Genomic DNA, 16,715 nt, shown 5'->3' with positions numbered 1-16,715 from the left:
CAACCAGTGTCTGTGATAAGCTAGAACTGTCCAATAAAGTCAACCCTACTAATGCACTGACTGGCATCAGTTATGGTTGAATTACTAACTGAGCAAAAACAGCAACAGCTGCAGGGCCCGAGACACCCGAAAAAAACATCAGCTGCTTGTCAAATATGGTTTAGTATGTAGTAGTTTTTAGGGAATTTGCATCACTAAGTCTAAGTTTGGTCCTGCATCATACCTACTCTTTAACTCTTAATTTGGAGAGGAACCCAAAAGAGAAATCTACTTGCAAGACTAATATTTTAGTTTTTTGTGTGCTCCTTATAAGTATATTTAAGTATAAAAATCAAATCAATCACAAAATTATTATTTTTTTAACCGTATCACACAGCCATAGAAACTACCAAAAAAGAAGGAATTGCAGCTGGAATCAGACAATTACATGATGAATTAAAAAAACACAACAGATAATTAAAAAAAATATATACAAACCATTTAATCATCTATCAAAATAGTTGGTGGTTATTTTTTATAGTTGATAACTAATTGATTAATTGGTGAAGCTCTGGATTTTTTTTTTTTTTTTTTTAATATCACAATTTTAGACAACCTCTCAGCATTGATAATGTGTCTTGCATTGTCCCACATTTGTTTGGATCTGGTCACCTCATTGCGATACTTATTTTGTCACTTTTATTTCGTCTAACGGTTAGTATTGCAATGCTTTTCAATACTTTGATGTGTTTTCATCTCAGCTAAATCAGAAAAGATCAGTTAGCAATCTGATTTTATTTTGAAATCGCTATCGATCAACATCCGGCGTTTTCTTGTTTAGCTCGACCCCTCTCGTTTATTTCGTGGTCTTGTTCGAAGGGAACCCTGGATCTACGGAACTCTCGCGATATTTGTATACAGCGTTTCTTCATTGTGTACGTACTATAAACTAATTGTGTTTTACAATGTGACAATGCCGTGGTTAAGATATTTTTAGGCTTAGGGACAGAAAGCTACTGGTTAGCGTTAGAAGAATGTCATGATTTGTGTTTAAATGGTCAGTCTCGCGACATCTTTCGTGGGTTCCCATCCTGACACATGATCCGTGGCTCGGGATCCATTGAGCAGCCTGGCCCGGGCCAACACGAAGCAGAAAACGGGGATTCGCTCTGCCTTCATTCCCTGTCAGACACCTTGAAAACGTTCATTGCCGTTTTCCAGACCTCTCGATTAGCATTAACAACCTGTTAAACGTATGTAGATATGTATGCTAGCCGCGACCGTTGATTGAATGAGACGTTTGGGGACCGTCAGACAAACGGGCGCCAGGCTGGAGAAGCACTGCAGCCTTGCGTCAAACCCAGCTAAGGCTAAACCGTGGTAGGACAAGTCAGCATTAAAGACCGCCGGCCGGGTACCAGCCACGTTACCTCGGTGTCTACCCAGCCAGCAGAGCAGAGCAGAGCAGACCAGACAGGTTATTTTTGGCACGACTGCTGCTGGCGTACACATGCTCTGTCTTTTGGTCGTGGGAGCTAACAGCCAACATCTTTGTTAACCTAAAGCTGTCAGTGTTGGCGGTTAATTACAAAAGATTTACGGCTAATCTTGCTATCTAGTTATCTCAGACGACTTCAGACACACATTTTCAAGTAGTATAGGTAAAAGATAGAATTATTAATTGCGTGACATCTGGAACTGAAGAGGGTCCTCATAGCTAACATATGAGGCCCGGTTGAAAAGATGGACCTTAATTTTTATTCGGATTTAACGGACGGTACCGGGCAGCACGACGGTGATCCAGAGTTCTTGGACCCGCAGTCTTTTAATGGATTTGACTCAGACAACAAGGTGACTCTATCTCATGAATGGGACACACAACCTTTAGTAGTTTGCATAGATACTTTTTAAATATTTGAATTAACCATTGCCTGTCACTGAACGCATCTCAGTATGCAGATAATACATATCTCTTTCAGTTTACTGGACTGGTCCTTGTTGAGTGGCTCTGTACCTGTGTGTTTTAAAGGGGCAGTTCACCCCAGAATCAAAAAGACATATTTTTACTCTTACCTATAGTGTTATTTATCCCCCTAGATTGTTATGTTGGTAGTTGCAGTCTACTGGAGATATAAAGAAAATTATTTGCCAGTTGTTTTGATAATTGATTATTTGTTTCTGTCATTTTTCAATCAAAAATGTCAAACTGATGCTGGTTTCAGCTTAGCGATGATAATGATTAATCGATGCACAATTAATCGGTTGTTAAGAATTTGTTTTGTAATGTAAAATTTAATGAATATACTATCAAATAAATCTCAAATATAGGTTTAATAGAGATTATATTTATGAGGATGCTCCACATGTTATCTGATATTCATTTGTATACCTTTAGTATGTAGCTTTATCACTGTGTAGACAAAAGTGTGCATCTACTTATGGATCCTGGATTCATGTAGTGTTGGAATAATTGTAATGAAAAAATAGTTCCTGACTGGGAAAAATCTTGTGAATGTCAGCTCATGTTGGAGAAAAACTTGGAAAGTCAAGAAAAAAATTGGTATGACTTGCCTTGTTCTCTGTTGATGTTGCAGAAACGTGGCGATAACTTCTTATGAATTCTCTTACTGCATATAATTTACTCATACAGGAATTTGTAGTATGTTATTGGGTTGTAACAGTCAGTTGCTGCCTTCATGGAGTTACCTAGATTAGTTATTTTGGTTAGTTATATCAATTAGAAAAGTTATTTATTATCATTATCCTGATAACTGTGAAAAGTAATCCACTAGTGCTAGTGTTTCCACATTACAACTCAAACACATGAACACAAAATCGGAAAAATTAAATCAGAAGAACAACTTACCAACTCAGAGAAATGGGACCACCTGATAAGCGCAGGCAGCAACAGCTCAGCTGAGGAGAATGCCATTAATGTTTACATTGTTCATCGCTGCAAGCACGAGCCTCTCCTCCACGAGCAGATGCAAATTGCTTCTGCAAGGTGATACAATTGGCAGGTGTAGTTGGGTAGAGAGAATAGTCTCTTGTGAAACTGCTCACAAAAGGTCTGTGGATTATTTTGAGTAACTGGGTTATGATTTCTGGAAGGAAATGTTTGACTGTTTTTCAAGATTTTCAAATTTATTTTTTTGGTGCTTTGAGCACCACAAGCTAACTTCCATCTAGTTAAATTATATTCGAGAGAAGGCAGATATCTCTATGGCCGATATATATCTCGGTAAATACGAGCACTCTTGGTAAGAGGAAAAATGTATATTTTTGACTGTCCCCTTAATATCAAAAAACAAACATGATGTCTGGTTTTTGATAGAATGGGAAAATTATTAGAAAAACGTATAAAAACAAATCCTTTTCAAACTAATCTTTCAACATGTGCAACTTAATGTTTCAGTTCCCTGGAGGCAGTGACAACTACCTGACTATTTCTGGGTCCAGCCATCCCTTCCTTTCTTCTTCAGAGGTAGGCTGTTGCATCTTTCAGTTATGTTGCAATGACTTTCTCTTTGACAGGTCTTTATTTATTATCATAGAGACCCTGCTGTGGAGAGATGCTATGTCTTACAAACTCACAGAATCATCATGTCTTACCATACACTAGAGTCACAGAGCTAATGCACCTTTCAAGTCATGTTGGAGTCACAACTGTTTTTTTTTCTGAGCACTCCAACATGTCTGGCTTGCCGCTTGCTAATTGGATATACATGGAAACCAAAACATATGGATTCCTAACATCATCCAAAGTCCATTGTTTAAATCCAGATTTTTATTGCCAATGCATAGTGTTTTAAAGGGATAGCTTGGATTATCTGACGTGGGGTTGTGTGAGGTTCTTATCCATTGTCTGTGTATGACCTACAATAGATGGTGTTCAGCATGCCCCCAGTTTGGAGCAACAGAGAGCAATCCCCGTGTAGGAAATTAAGCATTGTATTGCTGTGGACAGGATCAGCAGCAAAATGTATTTTAGACACTTAAACAAGTCAAATATTGCTCTCTCCTACCGGACTCCACTGGTGAAATCAGTAATTTTACCTCTCAGGAACACTGGAGTTGCTGGTCTACTGGTGCTTCGATCTGTAAATATATTTGTGTTATTGTGTGACGTTGGTATTATAAAAGGTTAATTCAGATTCACCAAAGTCACACAATAACACAAACAAATTAACAGATCGAGGCAGCAGTGGAACTGCGACTCCTGTGTTCTGTGAGGTAAAATGACTGATTTCGCCTATGGAGTTTGGTTTCCTTGGAGACAGTGATTTTTGGGTTGTAACAGTGGTTTCCCATCAGAAAAGGCTGTCTGACAGCAGAGTAAAGTGGTGAAAATATTCTAAATATAGCGTACACTTAAACTGATAGTTTTTTCCCCCATACACCTACTATCGGTAACTGTCTCATACTGTTTAACCTCCCATAAAATAATCTGAACTATCCCTTAAATCCCCATATGACCATGTATGTAATCCACCTTGATGGCATGAATGTGGACTAAGTGGGGCAAATAAATGTGTTTTTCTGGAAGATAAATATCTGGAAATGTTATCTGCGATTGTTTCAGTAGACTCCATTATTAACAACACGTCTCCTACACATGCAGCTTCTCTGCTGCTGTGCAAACAATCACTGTTGAATATGTCTGTGGAAAAAACAAAAACACCTGCTGTGTTTTTGGGCAACTTTATTAAACATCCTGCTGATGAAGAAAGTCAGCAGATCAGGCACAGACAGGGACAGAGAAACGGAGGGAGGCAGAGTGGGGCGAGTCCCCCTGGTGAGACCTGAAATGTCTGGGTGTGAGGAGAAAAGCGAGATGAGCAGATTAAGGTAGTTTGTGACTGAACAGTAAAATAAGGTGAAGAATTAAGTGGAATTAAAGCAGTGAATGCTGGACACTTCGAGTTACTTCACGTCTTTCATTTCACTGCACTGACCTCGCTGTGTGTGTGTGTGTAAGGAGGAGCTGCATAGACACAGAGAAGAGAGACACTGCAGCCTGTGATAATAAACTACATCAAACCTTAAACTTCAGACCTTATCAGTACTCTGGTTTTAAAAAAATCAGATCTGCCCGTTCAATTTCAGTACTCATTCCTATGTGTAAAACACAGTGCACTGTATAGCTGTCCAGATTAAAATTACTCAAGGTTTTTGCTTATTCAACCAAACTACTGTATGTAATTTTAAATGGGGGTTTTTATGAGTAGCAAAAAGGGAACTACAGCTTAATCTTGCTATACAACCATGTGTTGTTCAGTGGTAAATAAATCTAACATGCATCTTGATCAAGATTATTTCAAGAGATTGTGATCCTTGTCATTGACACATACAGGAAGTAGTTATTACAATTTTGTTCTTGCGAAAATCGTGCAGCTAATGTTTTTTACTGCCTGCAGCAAAGTTTAAACCTCCCGTGAGATTTGTGTTTGGACCTGCGTGACCAGTCCCAGCACAATACTTTAACTTGTAGTTGTCATCCAGCGGCCTCATTATTCTTTTATCCATGTGATTAAAAGAGTCTGGTGATACTGAAAATACCACCAAAGTGGTGGTAATTGTTGTTAAGTGACCCTCTCAGTTTTTCAAAGATAACCAGATATTTTATCCTTCAGAAAATTGTATGCTTAGCTCTGTGACTTGAATGTAATATTACACATTAGAGGCACAAATCAGCATTAATCACACTACAACCATGCCTAAAGTCAGTCATCTCTATTGCCTTGCATTTGGCAAATATTTTCTAGCATTTCAACCATATTCATGTTTGATTTTTTTTTCAGCTTTCATTAAGTAAAATGATGTGTGAGTGATACAAAATAAGGTCTTTGTACTGTATGTATGAACCATTTAATGTCAGTGCCATGAGTACATATAAAAACAGTTTTACTGCCACAAGTATGACCCATGACATCTGTAATCTACTTCAACGTGCACTTACTGACATACTCACATTTTTTAGTGTGGCACTAAACCCATTGACCTCTTCAACCTCGCTGGATCTGCTGGTGGAGTATGAATTATTTATAAGTACTTTATATTTCACACCCCTCCTACTGAAATTCAGACACCTTTTTGTTAATAAAGCTGTCACTTAGGAAAAGAGCGTGAATCATCAAACACCCTGTCAGAATACAAATCTAAAAAAACTGACTCATCCAAAGAGATAGTCAAATGATGGAACTGCTTTCACTGTGAAGCAGCTGCAGACTCATGATGTGTACGTAGAGGCATTGTTTCAGGCCATCCTGTTTTATTTGTACATGTTTCAGTGCTGTTCTGTCATCAGAATAGACAGAAACATTAGAAAAGGGCAAACAAACTTCACCAAAGAATAAGTAATATTGAAATCATCAACATTCTCACTGTTTACATTTGTCTACCGTTCATCCTTCAACACATTGTGCAGTTGTGAGTGATGGCATGGTTTGACAGTTTGAAGCTGGGTGCATGACCAGGGGCCTGTATCACAAAGCAAGTTCAACTTAGTCTTACCCTTATTGGTAATGGGTATCAGAGCTGGTTGTCAAGTTAATTTATTAAACTGTGATGGTGTTTGTGTAAAAGAGGCAAAACTTCTCATCATAAGCCCATGCAACATCATCATAGCCATAAATGGAGTGCTTTAAGTTGAGATGAAATGAAAAATTCCTATTTAACCCTTTTAGATCACATCCCTGGATATATTGTGCACCTATTTAACAAAATATGCCCCAAAACCCCAACAAAAATACATTTCTGTGTATTCTTAAATCAAAATCCATTTTTTTCCTATAAAACAAAATATGATGCACGCTTATGTAGGGTTGAACCAACAATTTCAACCAATACATCCACCCATCAATCAATCTTCGACTTTTAGTTCGGTCAATTATCTAAAGTAATATCTGAACTAATCTTACTATGTGACACAGGCCCCTGTAAATCCAAATTTATTGATATAAACCACAATTAAATTGAGTTTTATCAATATGGAGATGCTTAAAGCCAAATTAAAATTAAGGAAAAAAAGAGTGCTGTTGGGACCTAGTATGTATAAAAGAGAGAGGGAAACCTTTGACTTTAAGCTTCTCTGTATTCCTTAACAAAACGTTACATTATTTGCTGCCTAGCGAAAAACTGACCAACACCCTGCATTATTTGCTAGCTAGCAAAAAAGTTAGCAACACATTATGTTACTTGCTAGTTAGCTAAAAAGTTAACAAAATGTTATGTTATTTGCTACTAAGCTAAAACTAAACATGTTACATTGTTAGCTAGCTTGCAAAAATGTTAACATGTTACAATGTTTGCTAGCTAGTGAGAAAGTTCACAAAATATTACATTGTTTGCTAGCCAGTGAAAAAGTTGGATAGCCTATTCATGATTAATCCTCGTTGGTGCAAATCAGCCTCACAAAATTAATCTTTTTATGAACTTTTGTCCAAACTAGTAAAATATTTTCTGTGTTTAAGGCAGCTGTAATTACTGACTATAATCTTTTATCTTTCTTGTGATCCTCTTACCTTCCTTTCCAAATTGTTATTTACTCCTCTCCACCCCAACTTCTTACGAACTTATTTTCTCTTCTCCTCCTTCCATTCCTTCTGTTCTTCTCTTACTTCCATCGTCTTCTCTTTACACTTTTGCTTCCGTCCTCTCCTGCCTCCGTCTGCTCTCTAGACGTTCCACACTCCCAGCCTCGGTGATGAGGAGTTCGAGATACCTCCCATCTCTCTGGATCCAGACTCAACCCTCACCGTGTCCGATGTGGTGTCCCATTTCGGGGAGCTGTCAGACACCGGTGCCTCCGACAGCGTGGTAGTACCTGGGAATGCTGTGGTTGAAGGAGACGACCCCTCCTTCGCCTCCACTTTTGTCAACGCCCCCTCACAGGGACTGGAGCACCTGAGTCTGGGAGTCATCAACCAATCAGGAGGAAGTGCTCTTTTGGGGTCGTCACTAGGAATGGTGAGTAGTACAGGATGTTTTAACTGAAGTTATCTCCGTATTAAACTCCAGGTTCATTCACTCATATTTTCTGCTCCTGTCTTCCCAGGACCTCAGTCATCCAATCGGCTCTCAGTTCAGCAGCTCATCTCCGGTGACCATTGATGTCCCATTGGGTGACATGAGCCAGGGCCTGCTGGGGTCCAACCAGCTGACCACCATCGACCAGTCGGAGCTCAGCGCTCAACTGGGGCTCGGCTTAGGAGGCGGGAACATACTGCAGCGCCCTCAGTCGCCCGAGCACCATCTGTCGGCCACGGCATCGCCCACCAGTTCACTACAGGATGATGACATGGATGACTTTAGAAGGGTGAGCCCCAAAAACCTGCATGAATGTGAACACACCGTCATCTGTAAGAGTTTGAACTAGTCATGAAATATCAAGCTTTGTCTTTATTCCTCTCACACACCAAAATCTATTCTGCAGAAAAGACACTCCTTATAAATTCAGCTCTTACCTCATAATAACCTCGTTTGGATATTTTCTTCAGTATCAAAACTAGTCAGGTGGCGTTTTTTGGACCTCCATGGTTATGGTGCAAACAGGAACAGCTAACAGCTAATTTGGCTTGACTTTTAATGGGGATATAGGCTTAAAAATGGAGCTTGAGGCATGGCCTACAGCTAACTTTCAACATTACATGTCATGCTGGCATTCTACAAAATATTAATGGAAGCTCCTGATAAAAAAAAGAAATTACAACATAATTAATCCCCCAAACAGAAGTGAGAAAAATAATTGCTATAGGATTGAAAAATAACTTTTTGGTTTACACTAAGAACATTATTTCAAAATACTTTTTGTTCTTTATTCTCATGTACATTGTTCTCTTTCGTCCAATCAGAGTGTCTTGGTTGAATCTCCAGTCTCTCTGGCGGTCTCTCCTGGTGTTATCTCCCTTGATCCCTCCCTGTCCGAGTCTCCGCTCTCTGCACCCACCTCTAGCGTGTCTCCGGCTGTTGGACGGAAAGGTGGAGCGGGAGGGAAGAAGGGGAAGAAGAAGAAAGACCCCAACGAGCCCCAGAAACCCGTGTCAGCCTACGCTCTGTTCTTCAGGGACACACAGGCAGCCATCAAGGGTCAAAATCCCAACGCTACGTTTGGGGAAGTTTCAAAGATAGTCGCCTCCATGTGGGACAGCCTGGGGGAGGAGCAGAAACAGGTGAGAGGAAACCCTTTCCAGAATTCCTGTAGATATGGAAAACCTGGACTTTGTCCCTAGTTTTCAGTTGGTTTGACTCAGTAGATTGTGTTAAGCAAAAAAGGCAGATGTATGCTTTCATTGTTGAAATCTTACAGCAGTGTTGTAGTTATACAAAACAAGATTTTGGACAGTCTGTACATATAATATACTGTACAAAGGAAAGATGTTTTCAGCCATGGAAGAAAAGATGTCTTTAAGTATTTTCCCTCTGTAAGCTATATGGAAGAAGTCAATAAGATCTGGTGAGATTTAAATACAGTTTTACCGTTGGGCATAATTTATGTTTTTTATTTCAGGTTTACAAGAGGAAAAATGAAGCAGCAAAGAAGGATTATTTGAAGGCACTGGAAGAGTACAGAGCGGGTCAGACTTCTCAGGTGAGAGCTTCTGATTGATGAAACGTCCTCCATTTGTAAAACTTGACAGCTGTTCTGACACAGTATGTGACGGCATAAAAGCAGAGTCTCTTTTGAAGTGGTCAGTTGCATGTTTGTGTATACATGGTAAGAATTGTCTGTCACTATTGAAAATTTCAAAATTTCTTTTTGAGGATTATTATCATGATAATTTATATTGCCCAGTTTTTAAATATAAGCAAAGAAATATAATAATAATAATGATGATGATGATGATGATGATGATGCTGATAATAATAATAATAATAATGATAATAATAATAATAATAATAATTATTATTATTATTATTATTATTATTGACTAAAATAAATGGTATTTAAGTTTATCAGGAGGGCAAAGACATGGCCGACCCCACTCTGCCTCTGATTGGTTTACCCTGACATTGTCTCCTCTGTTCTCACTCAGACTGACATTTGAACTCATGAAAAATGGGAGCAAAAATAAAGGTGTTTTGTATATTTTTGTTGAGTGTATGTTCTGCATAACATCTGATTACAATACTCTTCTTGTATGTCTTGATTGTCTCCTAATGCCGTCTCTTCAGGCCCCCATTGAAGTAATGGACGCCGCCCCATCACCCCCACCTCCAGCCCCAGCTCCTGCCGTCACAGCCACATCTACCACCACCCTCGCTGCTCGTTCCACCAGGTCACAGCATTACAACCCTGAGGAGAACACCATCACCAACATCTGTACCTCCAACATCATCCTGGACCTACCTCAGGTCACCACACGCTCCCGCACCGGTGCCATCAAACCCCAGCCCCCGCCTGTTACCACCACTCCAAACCCCCCCACTGTCACTAAGATCATCATCAAGCAGACGCCGCTGCCCTCTGGTGGCGTGTCCGTCACGGCAACAGCCGCCTCCTCGCCCCGCCAGCCGCCGCCACTGCAGCAGATGCAGAGCACTCCTCCTCCGCCTCGGCTGCAGCAGATGGTGCATGCCCAGGCTCCTCCGCCTCTGCAGGCCAAACCACGGGGTGCAGCCACCGCTCCACCTCCGTTGCAGATCAAGGTTGTCCCGTCGTCACGGCAGTCTGATTCAAGTGCGCCGATCATTGTGACATCAGGTGATGAAACATCCACGTCAGTGTCCCCCTCCGACGGTCTGACGGTGGAATCAGCTGAAGTGGTGGCGGGAGGAGAGGAGGTGGCGGAGGCAGAGGAAGGGGTGAGTTCTACTGAGTCACTCTGTGTTTATTGCAGATTTTGACCTGTTGACATATTTTAGAAATATGGGAAATTTAGCTTAAAGGCACCATTCACCCAAAAATCTAAATTATAATTCTTTCTCTGGCCTGCAGTGCTGCTTATCCATCCAGATTTTTTTGTTCTGAGTTACAGAGTTTTATAGGGACTATTTTCTGTCTATGGTAGAATCTACTGGAGAGAAAGTAGTTCCTATGTGAAACTGCTCACAACAAAGTCTGTGGATTATCTCGAATAACCAGGTAATGATTTCTGGAGGTTAGTCTGGAAGACTAATATTGAATTTCTCAAATGTGTTTTTTGTGCTTTAAGCACCACAAACCAAGTGCCACTCAGTCCCATCATATTAGAGAGATGGCTGTCATCTCTGCGGTCAGTATCTCCAAAATCTGGCATCTCACACCAAAACAATCTAGATGGATAAATAGCAGTACAGGAAAGACAAAAAGTGTTTTGAGTCTGTGGTGACCTGTCTCTTTAAATGTCTGTTCTTCCTGTTTCGTCTCTCAGATGGAGGTTGAGGTTAATGTCGCGCCTGTCCCGAGTGTGACTCCCGCTGCCAGTCGCAACATCTGTGTACGCGCCGGCTGCACCAACCCAGCTGTGGAAAGCAAAGACTGGGACAAGGAGTACTGCAGTAATGAGTGTGTCGCCACACACTGCAGGTAGGCACAAAAGCAGCAACATGCAGGCCAAATCTGGGTCCTAGAGTTTTTATCTTTTTTTGTCTTTAAAAGAGAAATCTGTAACATATTGACTGTACTTAATATGTCATCAGAGAAAGTTGAAATACTGGCTTCAACTGCTGACAACAACAGCACAGCGAGCATGTTCTCCTTTGAAATTTCCATTCCAGTCCAGAATGTCTGTTTTAGTTTTCTTGTTTCATGTTTATTTGAGTTAAAATTAATGCTGAATGTTCACTGAATGAGTAAGTGTCTGTTTATGAGTCAGAAGAAATCATTATTTATCTTTTAGGAGGAGTAGATGTTTTAATGGTTAAATTGAGCAAGGTGTTAATGGAGTCTAGAACGCATTAAGACAGGCAGGAACTGAATTCAGACTTCAGAGTGAGTATTTTCAGAGTGGTGGTCTTTTGTTTTCAGGATAACAGGCTTAACTTTACATTTGTTAGACAACTGAAGGTTATAAACAGCTGATCAACTTAAGTGTTGGACTCATCGCTTGTTATTATCAAAATATAATGTTGTGCTTGTCATGCCCTGATGTAGCTTCACTGTTCCTGCAGCCTGCCTCAGTCTGGGGAGGAAGGGACCGGGGAAAACAACACATTTCAATCATGGATGGATTAATTGCTTCAACTTGCTATTTAGACAGTAGAACTGATTTTTGAATGATAGTCACACACATTTCTCTTCTAAAGAGATCGTCAGCTACTGTGTCACTACAGTTGTGAGCTCCTGAAGCTCTAAATGTGGTGATGAACTGAGGAGCTTTACAGGCCTTTTAATAATTTGTTGTAGCCATTTAGCAGCTTCTTGGTAGACCATCCATACATTACTCTATTTTTCTTTTTGATGAGTTGAGCTGTCACCGCAGCTATACATGTTGCTGTCCTACACATGTAGTAATTGTTCAGTGCTTGTTGGCATTCGACATCTTCCTTTGGGATTTAATGACAGATAACTACACTTGTAAACATATATACTGTCCCTGTCATGCATCAATGGCACTATTAAAAAAACACTGTAAAAGTACTGTTACATTTTCAACATTTTGACATCATCTTGGCACTGACATATCAGCTCTTGTGACATCCCTATTAATCACACACACACCCCTTTTATCACCCAGAGAATATCATATTTGCTTTGAAAAATCACTAATGTGACTAATCGTTAATCAGAAGATTTGCTGATTGATTTTCTGTTAGTTGACTCATTCATAAATTATCCATTTGTGATGTATGGCACAGTTAAACACCATCTTGGTGTCTTATTATATTATACTTTTATGATCACATTTACAAGTAGCTTAATAACACAGCTTGTCTTTGTGTCATAAACATTATATCCTGAATTTCATCAAAATGAGAGAGTGAAAATTAGGATATTAATGTGCTTGTAAATATACTCACAGTCAATGCACAAGTGGGGTAGTAACAAATTTAGTATATTTAATGTTCTGTCTGGTTCAGACATTAGACTCTGCATACAGTACAACATGTCATAAATAGACAACATTGGGGTGAAATTGATCTTTTTCTTTGATCTTTTCTCCTCCACAGAGACGTGTTCATGGCCTGGTGTGCCATCAGAGGGCAGAACTCCACCACGGTCACATAGGAGAAGAGGATGTGTCCGACAGAGGAGTGCTACACAGAGAGGACAGGACTAAGAATAACACATGAAATGCAAATGAACAGAGGACTGAATGAATGATAGGCTCAGGTATCGGCACATAATGGTTTGTTTTGTCATGTCATCTTTATGGAAAGAACAAAGACAACACAAAGGTCACTACAACATACTTTTCTGTGATGGACACCTCGGCTCCCGGGACAAATGCAGTGGGAATGATGGGTAACAACAAGGAGAGATGGATTAATATAATGATACTGAAGAAAAAGCAGGAAAAGAAGCTAAAGACTTGGCTCTGCTGCCCCCAGACTTTCCTTCTGATCAATTGTGAATTGTGGACTTGATAAAAAACAAGAACATTTTATATGAACTTAAGGGGTTTTTAATTGTTTTGAAAAGAAAAAGTGCAGGAAGAAAATCCTGATCTTGCAGAGGACTTCAGTTCATTTTATTCCTTTCAGAAATTCCACTTTATATGTGTATGCTCTCCCTTTACTGTTACATTGAGGATTGACCGAGTAAATGAAATCTGAGAAGTGATATTTTTGTTTGTTTTCAGCAAATGTGAATGATTTGGTGTTAAGGGGCCTGTGGCTGCTGTAGAGATTTAAAGGTATAGTTTGAATTATTTGAAAATGGGTTACTTGAGGTACTTACCCATAGTCAGTGTGTTACTTACAGTAGATGGCAGACGATATACCCCCAGTTTGGAGAAGCAGAGAGAAGTACTGGAATAGGGAGCTAAGCAATGAAATGCTGTGGGCAGAGTCAGCAGCAAAACGTATTTTGGTCACCTAAAAAATCAATAACCATGTAGGTGTGTGTTATATTTAGAATATTTTCACTTCTTTACCTTGCTATTGGACTGTCTTTTCCACCTGTAAACTGATGTTATATAAGCCAAATGTCACTCCCTCCAAAGCAACCAGATCCCTTTAGCAAAACTCTAATTTTACCAAGGAAAACATGGAGGTTTTTGGTCTACCACTGCCTGGATCAGTTAGTGTTTGTGGTGTTTTTTTTGTTTATGACTTCAGTGAATCTGAACTATCCTTTTAAAACACTGAAGTTACATAATGGCACAAACAAACTAAGAGATTTAGGTAGCAGTAAACCGGCAACTCTCCTGTTTTGTGGTAAAATTAGTGATTTCGCTAGTAGAGTTTGGTTGAGCGAGAAAGAGTGACATTTTGCTTCTATCACAGTGGTTTTCGGTCAGAGAAAGCTGTCTGAGAGCAAAGTAAAGCACTGAAAATATTCTATATATCGTACTCCTGAACTGATATCTGTTTTGTTTGTGTTTTTTTGGTGGACCTCAACCACACTCCAATGGCAAATGTTGGAAATCTGGTAATTTTACTTTCCAGAAAACAGGCATTGTTGGTCTGCTGCGGCCTCGATCTGATAGTTTGTTGATTTAGCTGTTTTAAAAGGATAGTTCAGATTCACCACAATCACACAAGACCAGCAACCCCTGTGTTCTGTGAGATAAAATGACATCTTTTTTTAAGGAATGTGGTTGAGTTAGAGAGTGTTATATGTTATACAGGGTTTTCCTGTCAGAAAAGGCTGTCTGATGGTGAGGTAAAGCTGTGAAAATGTTCTAAATATGTTGTTCTGTATTGTATTAAGTATTGTATACTGACCCTGTCCACAGCAGTATGCTTGACTTCCACTACTGCTGCTTCTCTAAACGAGGGGAGTCCACCGCCATCTACTGTAGATAATACACTTACTATGGATAAGTACCTCATACAACCCCACTTCAAATAATCCAAACTGTTGCTTAAATGTACAAATGAGCAACAACTGGGCAAAGCACAAACAGTCTTACAGGTAGTTTGACGTCATACAAGGGGGTAAAATGTTGGTAAGAAGCCATTTTGAGACAAGGTGGAAATTAATTTGCCACCAGCCAAATGTTGTTAAAGTGATAGTTCACCCAAAATTGAAATTTCACTCTATATCTACTCACCCCTGTGCTGATGTGAGGATGGGTGAAGGTCTCCAGTTCACAAAACACTACTGGACCTTCAGCGGAAAACAGCGTTGCAGCCAAATCCAGTACAACTGAAGTTAATGACGACAAGTTTTAAAAAACCCAAATTGTCTCCATACTGCTCGTGTGTTGGGTGAGAGCCTGTGTACCTGCATCAGGTGTGTGCACGTGGATCAGGTCTGAGAGGCTACAGTTGACATTTAGGCTAAAAACATGGTGTAAATGGCATCTTTTTTGCGTCAAATTTTAATGTCGCGGCTTAAAGACACTTGGATTACACCACACGAGAAGTATGGAGACATTTTGTGGGGTTTTTTTGTGTTATTTTTTTACATTTTAAAACTAGTCACCATTAAAAAGGATTTGGCTGCAACACTGTTTTCCACTGAAGCTCCAGTAGTGTTTTGTGAACTGGAGATCTTCACCCATCCTCACATCAGCACAGGCGTGAGTAGATATTGAGTGAAACTTCATTTTTGGGTGAACTATCACTTTAAGCCACATTCGGGGGAGAACTACCATCATTCAAAGGCTTTTACTTCAAACTTTGAAAACAGGTGCTAAAATTCAGGAAAAGAAATCTCAAGTGTTCTCTGTTCTCCTCTCTTTCTGAAATACCCCGCAACATAAGAGCAATTTAAATATGTGGTGCATTTTTTTTAATTTTTAATTTTTTTGTTTTGACAAGGAACATTTGTGGTGAAATTGGGTTTTTGAGGAAAAAGAAATAATTGGAATGAAATAAACACACCAGCTCTGACAACACTACTGTAAGGGGAAAGGGAATACAGTATAAAAGCTTTAATTTTTGAAATAAGTGTTTAATGTAACACGTTGCTTTCAGGTCTGTTAAATAATCATGGAAGGCTTCCAAAATAACTGTTCCCAGTCAGATGAAATGATGCAGAGATTGGTCTGGTTTATTGTAGATATCCTGGAAATGTTTTTAATGGTGAAATAAAAAATATTTTATGTTTTAATATACATTTGGTGATGCAGATTTTGGCCTCACAATTACTGCTGGAATGACATTTATTTGATTACTCTCATATTTCTTCATTTTTGAACAGGAAGTAAGAATAATAGAATAAACCATACTTTTTAATTTGTCCATTTTATTGACAATAGATACATGGAAGAAGCTATCTGCTTTACCATGGAAGATCAGAAGAGTTTTTTTTCTTTTTTACATAGATAAATGAACAAGGAAAAATTCCTAGTGCAGTACAATAAAGATTAAGCACTCTTCATTCAGCGCACAGAAGAAGGTGGGCAATGTATTATTTGCCTTCCTTTGTCAAATCCAATAAAATAAGGCTTTTTAATTGCATTTATTTGTACAAAATTTAACAGGGTTATAAATATACAGTTGAGAATTCAAATTTATGTTATTTTCTAGGATGCCAATTAGTATGGAGTCAAAGGAGTGTCAGAAAAAAGAATAATGATAAAGAAAATGTGTTAATACAGTATAATGAGTAAATAAAATTAGTAAACAAAAATTTGGAAATAAAGAAAACTAAATGTGGAAAAAAATAAATATTTTCATATTTATTTGCTCACTTGTTTTTGTAC

General features: G+C 39.1%; 1 protein-coding gene across 2 annotated transcripts; it reads left to right on the top strand.

Annotated features, from left to right (window-relative positions):
- Positions 1-978: 978 nt before the first annotated feature.
- On the top strand, positions 979-16,124 carry tox4b (TOX high mobility group box family member 4 b). 2 transcript variants are annotated; one of them, XM_084711912.1, is made up of 10 exons: positions 981-1,830; positions 3,395-3,463; positions 5,960-6,010; positions 7,660-7,947; positions 8,036-8,296; positions 8,832-9,149; positions 9,488-9,568; positions 10,153-10,782; positions 11,331-11,485; positions 13,069-16,124. In XM_084711912.1, exons 1-10 carry the CDS (start codon positions 1,723-1,725, stop codon positions 13,124-13,126), a joined length of 2,019 nt encoding a protein of 672 aa, XP_084568038.1. In that variant the 5' UTR covers positions 981-1,722; the 3' UTR covers positions 13,127-16,124. The 2 variants fall into 2 exon arrangements, with proteins under 2 accessions (XP_084568039.1, XP_084568038.1); XM_084711913.1 differs by lacking the exon at positions 5,960-6,010 and having other exon boundaries at positions 979-1,830.
- The last annotated feature ends 591 nt before the right edge of the window (positions 16,125-16,715 follow it).

Source organism: Lutjanus erythropterus, chromosome 23 (assembly GCF_056507025.1).
Source record: "Lutjanus erythropterus isolate fLutEry1 chromosome 23, fLutEry1.hap2, whole genome shotgun sequence".
Taxonomy (NCBI): Eukaryota; Metazoa; Chordata; class Actinopteri; order Lutjaniformes; family Lutjanidae; genus Lutjanus; species Lutjanus erythropterus.
Note: the sequence above shows the minus strand (reverse complement) of the source record. Positions and strands in the feature narration are given on the sequence as shown.